Below are 19708 nucleotides of genomic sequence, written 5' to 3'. Positions count from 1 at the left end.
ACATATCTATAGTAATAATTAATAATTATTAGTAAATATTACAGCTTAATGATTGCTAATGGTGAAGAAAACACTGATTTTTCTGATGGTCTTTCTATACATTGTTTACGACTAGGGTAGAAGCCATTACAATTTATGCTATCTCGTTAATTCTTCAAATTTCCGCCGTGGAATTCAAAGTCTATTGACCAACTCTACCTATATTTTGAAAAAGCCACTGATAAATTATATCTATTGTATATTAACCATTTGTATAAAGTAATAGTGCATGTATCTAGTGTCTAATTGCTCTAATTATTAAGCACTTATAATGTACAAGCTTATTTAAATTTCTCAAAAATAATTTTCCCTTTTATTTTACAGTCATCGACGTATGGACATTTAACAATCATAACTCCTCATAATTTTGTAGCTCTTATTAACAGGAAAAACTCAATACCCATTTTGGAAAGTTTGGATTAGTGTACAATAATACAATATATTTCTATTCGTCAAATTTTGCAAACAAAAAGTAGGATTATGCGTTATTATTACAATATATTATATATTTAATTTTTATAAAACATTGGTATTCAGCTACTTACAGAGTACGTATTGATTGTTAAAAATCCTTAATATTAAAAAGTCATAAAGCCAACGACTCCGAACGTTATAAGCTATTGCATCATATTACTCACTCACATTAAGTGCGTAAAACCGAGCACACCTATAAATTATTATAATATCGAATATGTAAAATACTTGAATACTTTATATTTTATAAAGTTTTCGACAAAAAAATCTTAGTTTAGTCACGTTTTTGCTGTAAAATGTCGTTTCTAATAATAAAACATAATACTACAATATATATCGCTACATAAATTTAATTTATTGACGAAATCATAACTATAGAAAACAAATTTCGAGTATAAATGAAGTGTTCGAAAATTAAATTGCATTTTTAAGGATAATTTTTAAGTCGACGCTTTCAGTATCAATAACTTGAACCAAATAGTTTGTCAGAATAGTAAACACTGTAACATAGACAACATTATATATTATTCAAATTAGCTAGGAAACACAGATTTTTTTTTACCATATCATGTTTTAAATATTTTCCCGCAGGCTGTTATTAGATTATCTTATAGATACTTGTAAAAAATTTAAACTATTCTTTTTTCACAACCATTAAAATCCTGTAAATTATTTGTGAAAAGTACTGTGGGATATTATTGGAAAGTTATAGACATGATACACCTATTAAATTTTTTTAACGATCGTGTTCTAACGCTTACTAGCCGCTCCGTTTCTATAATATATTGTATTTGATACTCATAAACTTCAAATTAAAGACCAAAAACCATAGTTTAATCATAAAAATTCCGTACTATCTTGTATAATCAGCAGCAGTGTATACGAATGCGGTTTAATACATGACACTATAAATATATAAATAATATACACGTGAAAACTATATACAGCTGCAAGCTAGGGCTAAACGGCGCGATGGTCGCGAGTATAATAATATATATTTGAAATTTTTTTAACGGTCGCAACACGAGGCCCGGTGTTGAGGCTGTGTGGCGTTAAACGCAGTAGCGACATATAATGATAATATTATTATATATAGTGCGTTTTTCCGGGAAGCGCACACGAGAAATCACGGTGCAGCTGATCGACCGGACTCGCGGGGAAACGCTGCAGATGTGCACAATAATATGCAATAACATAATATATTATATACATATTATTCATATTTCATAACATTAAATATATATATATAAGTATACACACATATGAAGGAGAGGTGCGTATGAACAGTGTTTTCGTGGGGTAGGGGTGATGTGCTATATTATAATATTATGTCTAGTCGTCGCGCCCGATGCATTCAAAGGTCCCGCGCGTGCAGTGCAGCTGCATCGGCAGCAGGAACTCTACATTTATAGTATATACAACGTGTACTATGCGCATTTATTATGGTGGCGACTCGACGTCACCGGTGTGGTTTTGTTGGTTTTTTGTCTTTCGGGGGTCGCGTTTCCCACGGCGGCTGCTGCAGCTGCGCCGGTGGAGGGGCGCACGCATGGCATTTCACGTACGCAAGGGCAAGGTGCGCGCCTCCGGGTCCGGTCGCGCGGTATATGTGTCGCGAGTTTCGCAAGCTTTTTACCCTTGTACATTACACATTATCGTAAACAATAAACGCGACTACGCGGGGGGTAACCTAGCTCCTCAATATAATACATAGTGTGTTATACTCAAGCGATATTACGGTTCACGTGAACCCGCTAAAATCGATCTGCTGCGTAGACAGCGAGTATATAGGTAGGCACATCACCTATATACTACCCCAACCGGCTATTATAATAGTATTTTGTCAAGTTTAGCCACGTCAAAACTAGGATTTTACGTTTTCCCGCCACAGTCCCCAGCTGCACGCAACAACCCTGCAGCGTCCCCGTGATTGCTGCAGACTGAATACTTTTTGCTCTACATATAATAATCATACTTGGGGTAAATATGTTCCAAATATATATACTATTTGACGTTTCTCAATAACTTCTACAATTAAAACATTTTTTAATTGGACGTAGTTAACGTGTTTAGGGTTCGTAGTTATATTGAGAAAAGTCCATGTAAGTAAATGAGGAAAAATATTTATTTTCTCCGGGACCAAATTGAGCAATTGTAAATATTTATATAATTTACACTCGAGACTATTAAAATGATCAGGAATCGTATATTTTTTGCATCATAACACCTATGTCCTATATATATGTATATTTCCCTTAATACATTTGAGTGCTATTCAATGGGGACAATCTTAATCATTTTTTATTACAAATAAACACATAAACAAAAACAAAGAAAATAATGCTGGCAATATTTAATTAAATAAATATTGTATCATCTATAATTTACCTCACTTCACCCAATTTTAAATACTTTATTCCGTACATTATTTTTATGAAGTAGTCTAGTATTTATTTAAAATTATTTTATCTGAGTCTGCAGATAATAATATAGCCTTTACAAATGAATGTAAAATAAAGACCGTCTTATATATTTATATAATAATATAACAGACGATCCCAACTGTCGCTGATGTACTATACAATGTTATATGAGGATAACGAAGTCATATGTTTGATTTATTTATTTGATGTTTTTATCTATAATATTACAGAAATCGACTGTGCAGCGTATCAAAACATATGGATTCGAGACGAATACAAATTTATTGGGGTTTATCCTTTTTTTTTCTGGTTGTCGTTCAATTCTGTTGTACAGATGTGTCGGAAGTAGTGTTTCATATATAAACATTTTACCGTTTTATTTAACTATAGCACAACGCTGCTGCACGTGTACTATGATTGTAAAGCACATAGAGACGTACTACATTAAATTATGACCTTTTTGGTCAAACATTCGGAATGATAAATAATATATACTTACAGCGAAATCGATCATAATTCATAGCGCATAATTTAATACTGAAAACAAGCTAATGTCAGTACTACGTAGTTTGGTTTGAAGATAATAACAGTGACTATGTATTATATTTAATGATTATTGCGATCAAAATAATTAATTTAGCGCGTTGCTACGCAGATGCTGAAACGTTCGAAAATCAATCCCAATCGTTAAAATAGTGTCGTCGAAGGTGATTGGGAATCATATATTATTATTAAACATAGATACCTAGGTATACCGTCAATAATGTCATCTAACATTGATTAACACTTTATCAGGATCCTTTTTAATATAATATACATGCAATACTAATTTGGAAACCGTTGGAGCGAATATCTGTTATAATTGTGCAAAAAAATGCAGTTTTTTTCTGGTCTGCTCGTTATTTTTGCCGTTTTCCCTTGTAAGGGATTTCGTAAACGTGATGTGTACACCGAACAGAAATTATTTTGCTATACGTCACGTGTGCATTGCTGTAGTGATCGTCGAAATGTGTTTTTTCTTCGTCGCTTGCTCTGCACGCATATTTCGTGAGATAAAAATATATATTATGTAAAGAGGAAAAAACACGTGTCTCCGTCGTCATTATTTGGACACCGTAAATTTCCGAAGACGGCGACGGGTGCGCCGCACATATATTATAACAGCACATATTATCTAACGTCTCACTGTTAGGTATAATATTATATACACACACTATTATATTATACAGCAATAATAGTTGAAACTGATACTTAACATAATATATTAGTTATGCATGTCTACCCTGAAGCTGCATTCAGTGTCAAACAGTGAATGGGATTCGGCTTATGGGGGAGGAGGAAGTGTTGACTATATTTTCGCATACGTTTAATCAAAATTAAACAGGATATTTCAACTAGTAGTAGAAGAGTGAAGAATGTAGATAATAATAATAATAAATATTGGGTTAATGGCATAAGCCTAAAGATACAAGCCATTTATATTATTTACAATAGTTGTATCAAAGTTGTATTTACTGGAGAATATTCAATCGTCAATAATCTATAAAATATAATCATAATAACTAATTTATATTAATTATTCAGCATAATAATTATTTTTGTAAAAAAATCTGTATTGTATTATATAGATATATAATATAATATTATGTAATAAGTTATAACACAAAAATACTCTAACGATCTATCATAATCAGTTAATATATATGTTTTGATTAAATTATATATTTGTCGGTGAGATAGCACTCTATTACATTCAATATCATATTAATGTAGCACACAAATGGTTTAGATTTTGGCTATTTTTTACGTTACGATTTATTTTTTTCTCATCTCATTTTGGCGTTTATATGTATCTCTTATGAAAAAATATTGTCATACTTAGGCGCTGTATTTCTTAAGAAACGCACTTGGAAATATCATATTATACCATAGCTATACTGACTATATTATTATAGTTTATGCATTAGCTATGCAATTCTATATAGTATATACGATATATATTAATTCTGATAACATACTATGACGATAAGCCGTATGAGATATAAATATTATGCGCATACGAGTTCAACAAACCGCATATTATATGATACTATTATCATTATAATAACGAATAACGATCGATGTTGTTTCACTACGCAAGTATGTATATAATACTATAAGGTTCTGTATTTATATCGGCTATAAGGCTATAAAAAAAGTGCATAACAATGAACTCAATAGTCAATATTATACGAGCTCGCTGCACAACAATTTCACGATTCACGAGAGATTAACATTGAACAGTATACAACAATAAACAATAAACAAAACTTATAGAAGTGTACCGGACGACACCCTTTTTGTGTAAATTCTAAACAGGTACCTATCGTAGAATAAGTATTATATTATGACGATTTGAGAAATAATATTACATAATGAATATTATCTTGATCATCACCGCGTATATTTATTATGCATTCCAAAATGCAGTGCATAGGTATGTGTACATCACTTATCGCAAATCTGTTTTGTAAAATTTTGGAATCGTTTTATACGAATACAACTCCGGACAATAATAATGATGCATAAAATATCGCGGCTGTTGCACCTAATGCAGTACGTGAAAATGATGATATAGGTTTGATGTAATATATTTAAATATGATAATAATTATACTTACTTTAATAGTTTAATAGTAGGTATAGTTTGTTATACTCTCTCATGGTCGTACGTACATGGATATTGTTCGTTGAAATTTGTTATTGTTTTATTGCTTCCCAGTAATGCTATAATGCAATTCGCATGCAAATAATTACGGTATAATATATTATACATTTATACACCTCAAGGAAAATCTACCTATATATTGTTATGTTTTATAGGAGTCTACATGTAATACTCGTACCACTGTATTACATTATCATACACATTTATAACATAGGACGCATACCTACAAGTATTTCACAACGAAGTAGAATGTTGGCGATTCGAAGTAAAATATAATTTTTGCATTAACATTTCAAATGAAATCTGACGTCTTCGGAGAAAATACTTAAGTCGTATTTATGCGTATAAAAAGCGCCGCGCCACACAGTTTCCTCTTATGATATATTGTGTTAGTGAACAATGTTAAACACTTAAACATTTCTGGAAAATGACCCACATTACAATATGCGATAATAATAAAATATGAAGACATAGCATTCAGACCAAGTTATAATAATTGTTCTGTATTTAGTTAGTTTTCAAAGATAATATTGTTAAAAACAACGCGATAAAAGTAATTTATGCATATAATAATAATATGTAATGCACTGATAACAAAATAATAATTATGACATGTTAAAGTCGTGAAAAATACACAGAAATCTTAATATATTATTACTACCTACTCGTACTATAAATGTTATTAAGATTGGAATTTTAAAACATGCATTTATATGCGTCATGTTTATGCTCTAACGTTTTAAGAGCTAACTAGGCACTAATTATTAAGCGTTATTGATTATTAGAATGTTTGTTTTTTTAATATTAATGTACTTTTAATTTTGTGTTCTGAAAACTCAACAAGGTTCAAATCAAAATCAAACCAAACACAGATTATTTAAGTGTGTAACATAGTTTATAATTAATAAATCAATAGTTTTGTATATCTTATTTATTACGAGAAAGCAAATGAAATGAGCTTTCAATTAATTTTTGTACAATATTGAAATACAAAAGAAATTAAAACGTTATCGCCGCAAACAACGTATTATAATACTATATTATAACATAGCAATATGGGTTAAGTGAGTGTGTCGTTAAGTATAATATGTATTGTAATGTTTCCGTCAACCGAACAATTAAAAAACGATTTGACGCGCGATATTTTTTTAAAACCGAAAAAGTCTATATTACCTAGTACCTATATATAATAAGTACACGGTGCGCGTACCTATATTTAAGGAGCCGAATATTAAATTAAGTGCATTGCGTTTATTAAAAATTAATAATAAATCAAAAAAAAAAAAACCATAATACCTATATCTGATACGTTTATCAAATTATAATATACATTGTACACGAAGGTCGAATTCGCATAGCACCGTCGGCGATGCAGTATACACACAAGTAAAAGTGACTTGAGGGGCAACTTTACACACACACACACCGTCCTGCGGTATACGTCTTATATATATTAAATCGGATCATAATAATCTAATAAAAAAATAAATAAAAAAAAAAAACGTATGTAATAATAATATGAGAAAAACCATGGAGAAGAGCTTCACACACAGCATCGTCTCGTACACGTGCACACACATATTATATATGCTTATAATAGGTACCTATGTATATATATGTGTGGATAAAGTGTATATACCAGTTGGTGTTCCCACGCCAACTAGCCCGTTCGGTCCGGTCCGCTCTTTGAGATAACCGGGTATACGAGTGCGGTAACGGGGTGGGCGGTGGGTGGCGGGGTTAAAAATCCTCTGTGGTATTTTTCGGTGGCCGCCGCCGAGGCAGGTGTCAGGTGTGCGCGTCGTCGTCGTCGTCGTCGTTTTTGTATAGGCGGCGGCGGCGGCGGCGGCGTCCGTGCGTGCGAGCGCCGCCGCGCTAGTCTCTTTGAAATCCATTCAATCTCGTCCACGGCCGCCGCGACGGGCGTGGCCTCCGCCGGCTGTCCCCCACCCACCGCCGAGCTCTATAAATACCACCCGACCGGCCGGCCGGCCGCAGTCGCAGTACACCGTTCTTCGCAAACAGACCACGTCCGTGACTACTACCGTATAATCGTAATATTATTATTATTATTATTATTATTATATTACCGTCGTCGCCGTCGTCTAAAAGCGAAGGATCGATCAACTGTGTTTAAACTTTAATAATAATATTATTAACGATACATCGTCGACCCGTTTTGCGCACAGTGCTCTCGTGTGCATTTCTCGTCCGATACCGTTCGTTTCGCGTTCTACAGTTTTCTGACCGTCAGCGCCGAGCGTGAAATATATTTATTTTTTTCGCGTGTCTACACGAGTTCGTTTCGTTTTACTTCAATCCGACACAACAGCAGCCACCATGAAATCCATACCAATGTGCCGTAATAACAACAACAACAACAGCAGCAGCAATAATAGCAACGGAGATTCGACCGGACACGCAGTGACCGGCGGCCGAGTGCACCGCAAGCGCGGTGACCTGGAAGACGAAAAGATCCAAAAGTACTTGTCTAAGCTCAAGGACTTGGTGCCACTGATCCCCAAGGATAAGAGAATTTCCCGGCTGGAGGTGATCCATCACGTTATCGATTACATTTGCGACCTGGAGGACATGCTGGAAAATCACAGGTCGGTGAACGCAGACGCCGTACACTCCGCCGCCGCTGCCGTCATGCTGTCGTCCTCCGTGGCCGCCGTCCGGCAACCTTTGGGCATCATATCGACGCCGAACGCTTTGGCCGCCGCCGCCGCAGCCGTAGCCGTGGCCGCACAGCCACAATCGTCCTCCGAATCGGTGAGTTGTTGTTGAGGTCAAATTATTCAATTAGGAAAAAAACACGTCCCCTCCACAACTCCTCCTGACGTCGCGGTCGTCGTAAAACGCTCAAAAATAAATAATCGAAATTGCTGTAATTCAATCTTATACCGCGGTTATTTAGGTGACCGTTCGTACGTTTCGGTTACGGGTTGGGTACCGTGGTATCGCTCGCCCGAACTTTCTCTCTTTTGGAATTTCACCGTTCCGTCCGCTTAAATATATTTTTAATTGTTAGGCCCCTTTCCACACACACACACGTGTGCGATTATCACTACCATTAGTTGTTGCGAAATAATTGTGTATTTATTGTTTGTTTGATATTGTGTTTTCAGACCATGACCCCTTCTTCTCGGGCACAAGACAAGCTGTCGAGTTCGTCAGATACGAGAGCCGTTAGCTGTTAAACAAAACAAAATATAATAATATTAAAGAGATTTATTATATTATACTATTTCAAAAACAACACACGAAAAAATATTGTAATAAACCGAACAGAAAATGAATAATTCAAAATAAAACGTCGCCCATCAACGCCGCAGCAGCCTGCAGTGACGAGTAACCGTACCGAAGAACACCGTTTATCCACCATACAAGTATATTATATTATATACATGCTTATGTTTGGAGAGAGAGAATACGTTATGTATAGACATACATTCCAAATAGATTCGCCATGCTCTCGGTAGTTGACTCGGTTCTATCAGTTTCGCGAAATAGCGCGTTTTTTCTCGCCCCCTCCCACACTGTACAGTTTAGGTTTAATTCCTAATTGTTATTATTATTATTTATTATTATTATTTTATTATTATATCATTATTTTTTTTTGTTATGACTGTGATCCTATCAATATGTAGTCTAGGTTTTAGTATTTATCTATTATCATTATTATATTATTATGTAGACGTTTAGATCTAGCAGGTATATAATCTTAATATGGTAAAAAAAAAAAAATTAAGAAAATGTTTATTTAAAAGTAGTCCTATTTATGTGACAACTGGGTGGATATCGAACCAAATCCTATATAGAAATATTATGAAGAAGTCCATTATATTATGTTGAAAAAAAAAACATAACACAATATAGTATTATATTTGTATAATAAAATATTATAGGGACTACTCGTTTATATTATATTCAATAAGACATATTATTATTATATATAAATTTATATAAACCCACGGCGTACCTTTACGTTTTTCTCGTCTTTGTACATTATTATTTTTCTCTTTTGTTTTCTTTTATTAAATGATTTATATTGTTTGGGTATATATTGATTACTTGAATTATTACTTAGCTTTTAATTCAATCATAATATAATACAATTTATTACAAACATAAAACTTCGATTTGTTCATTATTTTCGTGGTTCCTATGTATAATATGTTTGTCCCTGTATGTACACAGATAATGGTACAGTTCACAATGAATAATATTATTATTATTATCATCTGGTAATTGGTATACTGTATGTCTTTTAATATTCATTCAATACAGTGTAGTAGGAACCTGTAATTAAAGTAAGTATTATTTTTTCAACTAAAATATATATTAAATACGTAGGTAATGTATCCATAGGTTGTGACATTTTTGACGCATGACGGTCAATTTGTATGGCGGTCGCAGCTATAGAGGCTATATAGACAGTAAATTTGTGGATGAGATGTTATGCCAAATAATATATTATTATTATTATGGTGTCATTGCATTATACGTTGCGGCGGAGCGCATAGGAATCATCGTCACTCGTCTCGCAAAAAAATCGGTTTGAAGGCGTTTTGCACGCGTGTTGGTATACCTATTGTAATATTATATTATACATACCTATATATATATCCGCCGTGTCAGGGGTTCGCAACTTTCTAAAAAAAAGGTGTGTTGCAATATCATCATATTAAACGTACAATGCAGGTTCTATAGGAGGTATAGTATGTACATTTTATGCTTAGCTTTATACTGCGTGTTGTATATTTAACGCACGCCTTCGTGCGTCTATAATATATTATTGTGATATCGTGTCGTTATTAATTATTTTTGCGTTGTTGCCTGCGAGTCGCGACTCGTTTAAAAACAATTTCCCGCCGCGAAGCGTATCGACTTTACCGTCGTCGTGCACTACAATAATTGGGCCTGCAAGTATGTTATACTGGTAATACTTATACCAGCCTATTACCTGGAAGATATATCGGCACGAAAAACAAGACGATAAAGCGATGTTTCCGACACACGTGTAGTGTTATACAGCATGTTCTTTTTCATTTTTTTCACAGGGCGCTATCCGATTTTTATTTCAACGCTGCTTACATTTAGTATAAAATGAAATATATAGATGAAAAAAATTAAGAGGATATACCGCAGTATTCATTTTCTCTCTCAGGTTGAAGTAAACATTATTGGAAAGATGATATTATTTTTGAGGGACTGACATATTATATTTTCATATTATTTTATACTTTATTTTTTATTTTAAAAATAAAATGAAAATAATCGTGAATTTAAGTGAATGTTAAATTGTTTTGAGATAATATATATAGACAAATCAATGTGACAAAATAAAATATTAAATTCTATAATTTTTGTAATAGGTGAATTACTATGTAGATTACTAAAAAACGAAAAAAAATGATTTTGCTTAAATGTGTGTTTCGTCTATGTTCTTCGTCGTGGATCAGAGATATATAGCAATACTAAGGTGCTAAAAAATTATTAAATTATTATGTAGGTATGTATACATTATACATTACTATGTTGATTTTCTTTACATTAAAATTAACTCTGCAGCACATAACACGATTATGAACTATGTGGCTCTATATTATGATACTATAAATTTATCATCGCTAACGTATACTATGGATACAGTGACCACCACTTTGGTCTCTTTTTTTCAATAATAATATTATTACTGATTCTTTTGTTGTTGACGATTACAAATAAGTAATGTAGTTTAACTGTATAGTACCTAACCGTTAATAATGAGACTACAACATTGTTATTTTATACAGACCCGGTATTGTTGTTTAATTTATTCCTACAAAATGTTTAAAAACGATAACACATTAGTATTTGTTAATTCTATATTTTAAGCTAAGCGATGATGATGAATATACTATACTGAATAACTACAAGATACAATTTACACTTAATGTAAAAGAGTATAATTATTTGCCAAACTTATCTAGGTATGTGAGACTTTTGATTATTTTATAGATATTTTTACTTTACGTATAGAGTCTTTATAGTCCCTAATACAATTTTTATTCATAATAAAAATTAAATACAAGTTTTCTCATACATTTTTATATCAATGAATAAAAAAAATATTGAAAATACATAGTCACAATGACAGTTATTATAATCATCAAAGTTTAAATTTTTATGATTTTACTAGTTACAAAAATCTGTCGATATTATTTTATAATATAATAAATACAAAATTTTTATAATTTCTAGTTTAATTCTTAAGGTTTAAAGGGTTTTTAAAAGATTCATACCTACTCGTAAATGTATTAGAAATTAAAAAAAAGTCTAGCTTTTAAGATTTATACCCATAATTATATTAAAATATAATAAAATACTTAATAATTTATAATAAGAAACAAATGTTTTATTTATTATAATATTACGTATAATTTAAAATAAATCTTTTGCTGTCCAAAAAATATACATTATATTATTATAGCTTTAAAGACTAAACTGTAGTATTCAATTATCTTCACTGTGTCATACTGTACTATATTATACACTATGTATTTTCATACAATTTTGCCATTTTGTGATACTGGTATCCTTAATATCGGAGGTTGCTATTCTAAATTTTTAAAAGTAATATTATCTATTACACCAATCCTGATTTTCTCCGTATAGATTTATGCAGAAATAATATAGTGATAACAACATTTTGAAATTTTGGATTGGATAAACATCGAAATAAAAACATACCATTTAATATTATAAATAAGAATAACCAAAAACAAAAAACCACCAATCGATCGAAAACGTAAACGAATTATCACCGGCAATACCGTTTTTAGTGGAACCTCAACTAACCGGACCGCTGACTTCCGATGAAGAGCTAACGTGTGTGTCAGACTTAAAAAGGTCGTGGCCATCAGAATTGCAGCAAATGACGTGTTCATCGAGCGAGAAGCAATTATGACCATCGGGCGCAGAGAAGGTGACTATGGACGTGTTAGCTGGTAGTGACTCGATGGAGACAGTTTCTGAGCCGATGCTAAAAAAAGAAAATCGTTCCTTTTGACACTAGGGAGAATACTTCTGAATGTCGGAAGAAAGTATTGTTGTTGCAGCGGCGGTGGTTGCCGTGAACGACGGGCTACAAACGCCTCGTCGGAATAAAACTTTTAAAAACGATGCAACAACGTGGAAACTTGTCTTTGGACATGGTGCAGTTTTATTTGCACTTGATTTGACAATATTTGACGATAATAAGACTACGACGAGTGTCTTATTCACCAGTTGTATACATACGTCGTAACCCGTAGGTCTTATAGTATTCACCAACTATTGTGCCAATCCTGAAAACTGTCCACTGACCATCCGGACTCAAGTTACTACTGGTCGACATCACGTAAAACAAATTTTCGATGTGATTTTTGATATCCGCGTACAAACGGCGGCACACACATGATGCCCACTTCGAAGTACGGATCTTTATAAGCATCGTCAAAGTTAAATTGCATTGTTATCTCCTTCATCATCACGCGCCATACGTAACCCCGTGGCTAAAAGTTTATAATTCACTTCGGAAAAATGAGTATTATGTTATGTTTTTTTTATCTGCAAAGTTACTACTATTTTGTTGATTTATCGTTAATATAATAATGTGGATAGAAAAATTGTTTATTTGTTCTGAATTACGATTGGACTGTGTAATTATTAATAATAATGAAACTGTTTTGTTGTTTACGGAATTTAAATACATGCAAAATATTTATCACTGTATGTGATCGGCTTGCTGTAGTCAATAATAATTAAACAATAAAAGTATATAATACATACATATTATTACATTTATATAATAAATACAATAATAATGTCTATAGACATAGACTACAGAATATTCACCTTTGATTCTGGAACATAGATTGTATAAATTTTATAAAGGTGAAGTGATTGCGACTGTACGCACTTGGCTGGTTAGCTTTTTTTCCCGTTAATCATTGGTACCCGGGTGGATAGTTTTATCCCTGTACACTCGCTATGTGTATTTATACAAAGTGATTCACCAAGTATGCTTATCACGATTTTTATCTATAATGTTATGCATTGATTCGATTTCGATTTTTTTTTTTTTTAATTTAAAACTAAATTTATAATAAAGTACCAAATATTTTGTATTGAGAAACAAATGCATTATTTGTTATAATATTACGTATAATTTAAAATAAATCTTTTGCTGTACAAATAATGATATATATTATATTATTATTATAGCTTTATTGACTAAAATACATTATTTTATTATCTTTACTCAGACTGAGTCATTCTTTAATATGTGGTGTATGCAGTTTTGCCATTTTGTGATACTGGTATCCTTAATATCGGGAGCTGCTATTCTAAATTTCTAAAACAACGGGTAATCTGTTATTTAACTGGCATTGTCTATTATACCTATTGTACTGATTGTCTCCGTATAGATTTATATGGAAATAATATTATAGCTACAAATATAATATTAAACCTAGTGATAACGAAATTTTGAAGTTTTTGATAAATATGGAAATAAAAAAGTACTATTTAATATAGAAGTAAAAATTACAAAAAATAATAATAAAAAAATGAAAAATGTAATGCATAATAAATCGAATTATTAAAAAAAAATATTGTAAAACTGTTGTATATTATTTTTAGAAAACGCACGTTGACTATAAAATTTATATTGAATTTTATTTGTTGTTAAGGAAACATAATAACAATGTTTATATAGTCTATAAAATATAATAATTTATAATTTCAGTGCCGTTTATATTTCGCAGCAACGAAAAACTAGTCCTACTAAAATAGATTTTTGTTTTCAATTTAAAACTTATTTATTATACCAATTACCAATCATTTAATAATGGATGGGGATACCGGAGAACCGGGATTACTGGACGAGTTTTTCGAAGAGATACGGTTTTCTCTCGAGTTGGGTGACACGACACTAGTGGATATGGACCTTGACGAAGACGAACCCGAAGACGAAGATGAAGAAGTAGATGAAGACTTGTCGGTTGACGAATCAGTGGTAATTGCGTCTGGAGGAATGCTTGATCAGTTATTTGAACAGATACAATCGGAATTGGAGATGGATCGCTCGTGTACGTCTACTTTTTTAAGTGACGACGACGAAGACGAATGCAGATCCCTGCTCTCAGATGTCCAGATCTATCCTGCTACTGAAATAGTAGCAGTAAGTACAAGGTATTTTAATGTGGATGAGACGTACCCGAATGTGGAAAATATAAGTACCATAACTGCAGTGATGGTAGACAACGATCAATCGATCGAAAAATTAGTCGAATTATCACCGGAAATACCGTTCCTAGTGAAACCTGGGTTAACAGGATCGCTTACTTCCGATGAAGTAAAATGTGTTATAAATGTTATAATATTATATTACTTGTTATAACATGTGTTCAATTTCAGAAAATGACGTGGTCATCGGACACAGAGGAAGAAACAACGGACGTGTTAGCTGCAGGTAGCGACTCGATAGAGGTAGTTCCTAAGCCGATGCCTAAAAAACGAAAATCGTTGCTTGTGGCATTTAGAAGAATACTTCTAAATTTCGTAAGGAAGTATTGTTGCTGTAGCGGCAGTGGTCGCCGCGAACGACGGGCTACAAACTCTCGGTCGGAATGAAACTTTTAAGAACGATCACCAACACCGTGAAAACTCGTCTCCAGACACGGAGCAATGGCATTTGCACGTTAATTGACGATAATAAGATAAAGACGAGTATCCTATTCACTATTTGTATTATTCATACGTCATAACTCGTAGATATGATATTCACTAAATAATATTGTACCAACATTTTGTCGGTGTGATTTTCGCATTTTTTCGCATTTTTTTTTTCATTTATACACACATAATACTTACCTGGATCATTATATGTCTCGTCAAAATTAACATTATTCATCACTATTATCATCACGCGCTGTTCGATACTGATCGCACTCACACACAAAATTTATACTCCGGTGCATTACACCGCCGTCGTGTATTGTTATCATCCATATAGCTGTGTTTTTCTTTTGTTTAACTTCACTGAGCGGGGCGGCGAACTTTCTGCACCTCCGTGTATGTGATGTCGGCCGCGGCTGTTGTCGCCGTTATTCGTCGGCATCTTAACACACGAAAAAATTCAAAAACATTAATTTTGTTTTTTTTTACGACGACCGTTGTCTCCGTCGTGAACCCGCCGCCATCAGTGCGCTCCAACCTTTTTTTGGCTTTTCTTCGTGTCACGCCCTTGCCGCGTACGCGATTTTGTTGTTGACCATCGGTGTCAACGAACGGCTCATATCGTAAAACTCTTGTGTTGTGGTCGTCCGTCCGTCGTACGTATTACGACCCGTCGTGCATGGCCATATTAGTTTCTCGTGCGTCTGTTCGTGCCTATAATATACACAGTGCGAATACCCCGACCGTCGCGTATTTAATTTTCGTTTTATTGTTCTTCATCGTCTTGTGCAACTACATACGCCGGTGACAACATACCTCGTAGGGCTCATGTCGTATAAAATTGTATATTTTTTTGTAATTTATTATTTGTATTAATTGTATTATTATTATTATTTCATATCTATATTGTTGGTGTTGATCGATCTGTGATCGTCACCGTGTTATTTCGTATTACTAACTTTAGTATATAAAAAAATATTATATGTAATACGATAATATATATTTTCCGTCATGTTATCAGAAACATTGTTCATCTTCTTTCATATATTATACAGTCCATTTTTTTTTTTTTTTTTAAAGGTTTGTGTGCAACCCAGTCGCACATTTTGGTCCATTTGTCCGGATTTTGAATTGTTTTTTAAATACTTAATTTATCATGCCACCGAAAACCAAAGACAATGCTTAGCGTGAATTGACACGTGCGCGTTTAAAACGGGATCGGGCTTTAAAGTCGATCCAAAGTATTTACGCCGCAGCATTAGTAGCACAATCGGACGCTACAAAACAACCTGTGTTTCTTGCTCGATCTATCTATCTCGAATCTTTTTACAACGATTTTCGACGGCAACAGGACGTCATTATGAATTCGTTGATCAACCTCGATCGCTCAGAAGAATTCGAACAAACCGACTAGCCGGTTGACACGTCAACGGAATCTATGTTTTTTGAAATTAAATCATTAATCGGTCCGACAACCGACGTTAATGAAAGTTCGTCGCGGCCATCTAATACAAACACCGGTCGCATATTACCATTCTGCACATCAAATAAAACCCATACAAAAATACGGCTTTCTCATTGGTTCAACATTTGTTGCGGTATATGATATCTTATCATAGTTAAATTTATTTTAATTTCATGATAATACAATGAGATTTTTCATTATTCAAAAATTATATAAATTATTATTACAAACATATAAACTTATAAAAACCATGTAATGTAATAATTTGCAAAAATTATTAATAGTTATTATATTTATTATATACATATGTATATAAACAAAATAAAAATGATATCTATTTTTAGTAACTAAGTATGGTATTTTATAGAAAAGTAATCCATAAATTCATTTAAAAATGAATCTATCTATAAATTCTGATGCTATGCCTTCTTCATTTAAAAATACTATAGGTAAAAATTACTCAATAACTATTGTTCGGTCAAATTTAAATAATATTCATGATATCGGTAAATTTGTAGAAGAATTTTCTATAAAAACTAACACTAGGTGGAATGTACGAACAACAGTTTCTAATGGAACATATTATATTCAATGCAAGTATGTAGCCACCTAGTAAACATATCTAAATAAATTATTTTGTTTATAAATCAGAAATGTAATTTAAATGTTTTATAATACTACTTTATAGAAAAAACTATGTTTGCCACCATAGTTCTCATCATAAAGTAGATAGAACTTTAAACAAAAGAGGTACCTAAATCAAAGAATACTGATTGTAAAGCATTTATTAAAGTTGTAGTGAAAATAGACACTGTATCTACTAGAAAAAGTGACCCTTTTGTGAAGGTGGGTATAAAACACAAAGTAAAATAATAATTGCATTTAAGTTGTAACCTACAACTGTGTGTAATTCTGAATTTAAAAATAACCAACCAGTAAGTCATAAAATTAGAAACTATTTATTTATATTATTGGTAGAAACATTTTTAAATTTACAATTATTTACTGAAAGATTGAAACTTTAAATTAAATACTAATAACTAAATAATATTTTATGTTTATAGAATAAGTACTTATGTATGATTACTATTTCAAATATTCATAATCATAATATTAACACTGCAGAAGCTCTGCGGTTTTTAAATCCAAATATACATTTAAAAAGCACTTTTGAAGAGTATTTTAATGATGGAATGACAATATCAGATGCAATACGGTAAATAAATAATAATATGACAGATTTAAAGTACAATTTATTTATGTTGATTTCTTATAATATATAGTGCCATTTAAAATTAATTAAACATCATTTAATTCTATAATATTTATAATAGAATTGACTTAGTAAAATTTGAATATAACATTTTTTCTGTTTCTAATGTTAACAATAATTACAATTGATGATCATTAACTCTATTAGTATTACTAATAAAAGTTAATATTTTTAAAAAAAATTGTATCTTATCAATCTTAAGTAGTGAGTATACAAATAAAATATTTGTATTATTTCATAATTAATATATATTATGAGAGTATTTTAAATATGTCAAATAAACCTATTGAAGATTTTGCGAACGGTAGAATTAACCCAACATATAGATGTGTGCAAAATTGGCATGATCAGTGGAGAGTACTAAACCTAGGACCCCGTACTGGTCAAGGAGTAATTATGGTAATCAAATATATATGTTTAATTATTTATATGATGAATATATTGTTTAAATTTATTATTATTATTATTGATGTAGCTTAATAGGTATAAAACCTTTTTCATTACAAATTATTAATACTTTTAATTTTAAATTTAAAATTTATTATACTACATCAAAATAACAAACCAAATTAAGAAGACTTATATTTTAATAATTATATTACAGATTTTACTTTATATTCTCATTTTTAAACTTTTTAAGTACTATTAGTATTTTAGAGTTTAATTATTATATACAGTTCTCAGTTAAATTATGCATATATTTTTAAATTTAGCATTTTTATATTTTATAATTGTATATTACAAATTAAAAATGTTCAACATTTCATTTTCATTTGGACATTTGGTATTTAGTGAGAATATAACTTGACATTGCAGATGTTGAGTGTTTAATAAGTGTTTTATTGTAGAATAGATATTGAATATAATTTATAATAAATTATTTCCTATAATCTATAATGCTACCTAGGAATTAATTAAATTTTTGAATTGCATTCTATTGTAGCATATTACTTGAAATTGTTTTCAATTTATTTTACAAACTAGAAGAAAAAAAAACTTATGCTACAAATGGGATTTCATTATACTTTCAAGAGCAACCATTTGTTATTCTTATTTTAACTCCGATTATGAAACGAGCCCATGATTTGCCATTATCCAAAGATATTGTATTTGTTGATTCAACTAGTTCTTGTGATCCTGAAAATCATTGCATTACATTTTTACTAACTACATCATGAAACAAATAAAATTGGTTCAAAGTAATGAGACTAATAGTATAATAGAAAGTAATAAAGAAGTTGGTAATGAAAATAATATGAAAACTGATGAAACAATAGTGAATAAATTTAAAGAGGATATGAATAAAAAAAAGTCATTGTTAATTTTAAAAGATATACAAAGTATAATGATAAATAACTTTACAAAGTTTGGTGGTTCGTCTTATTATAATTTGTTAACATTTAAAAGCAGATTAGAAAAAATTAATTCTGAAGGACAATTTAATACTTTTCTTGCAACTGCAGGGTCTAAATCAACGTTGCTAAAACAAAGGAATGGTACAGCTATAAGAGTGCAACCAACAACAATTTCAAGGAGGAAACCTGAATAACCAGAGGTAGTAAACGTCTACCTTCAGGTATCTTCTTAATTAACTATAACATACTAATTGTTTAATGATTT

The 19708-nt window shown here is 31.7% G+C and overlaps 2 protein-coding genes and 1 pseudogene across 3 annotated transcripts; all 3 read left to right on the top strand.

The window, feature by feature from the left end:
* Positions 1-7623: 7623 nt before the first annotated feature.
* LOC114123216 (uncharacterized) lies at positions 7624-9781 on the top strand. Its single transcript, XM_027986116.2, has 2 exons — positions 7624-8417; positions 8774-9781. The coding sequence occupies exons 1-2, from the start codon at positions 7983-7985 to the stop codon at positions 8843-8845; spliced, it is 507 nt and encodes a 168-aa protein (XP_027841917.1). The 5' UTR covers positions 7624-7982; the 3' UTR covers positions 8846-9781.
* A 2271-nt stretch (positions 9782-12052) lies between these two features.
* On the top strand, positions 12053-17061 carry LOC126549132 (uncharacterized). Of its 2 annotated transcripts, XR_007603309.1 has the most exons (3): positions 12053-15027; positions 15090-15401; positions 16431-17061. XR_007603309.1 is itself a non-coding variant. In XM_050197663.1 (2 exons), exons 1-2 carry the CDS (start codon positions 14521-14523, stop codon positions 15303-15305), a joined length of 723 nt encoding a protein of 240 aa, XP_050053620.1. In that variant the 5' UTR covers positions 12053-14520; the 3' UTR covers positions 15306-17061. The 2 variants fall into 2 exon arrangements, 1 of the variants encoding a protein (XP_050053620.1); XM_050197663.1 differs by having other exon boundaries at positions 15090-17061.
* LOC126549133 (uncharacterized) lies at positions 17057-18658 on the top strand (annotated as a pseudogene).
* The last annotated feature ends 1050 nt before the right edge of the window (positions 18659-19708 follow it).

Source organism: Aphis gossypii, chromosome 1, assembly GCF_020184175.1.
Source record: "Aphis gossypii isolate Hap1 chromosome 1, ASM2018417v2, whole genome shotgun sequence".
NCBI lineage: Eukaryota > Metazoa > Arthropoda > Insecta > Hemiptera > Aphididae > Aphis > Aphis gossypii.
This window is presented reverse-complemented; position numbering and strand designations above follow the sequence as displayed.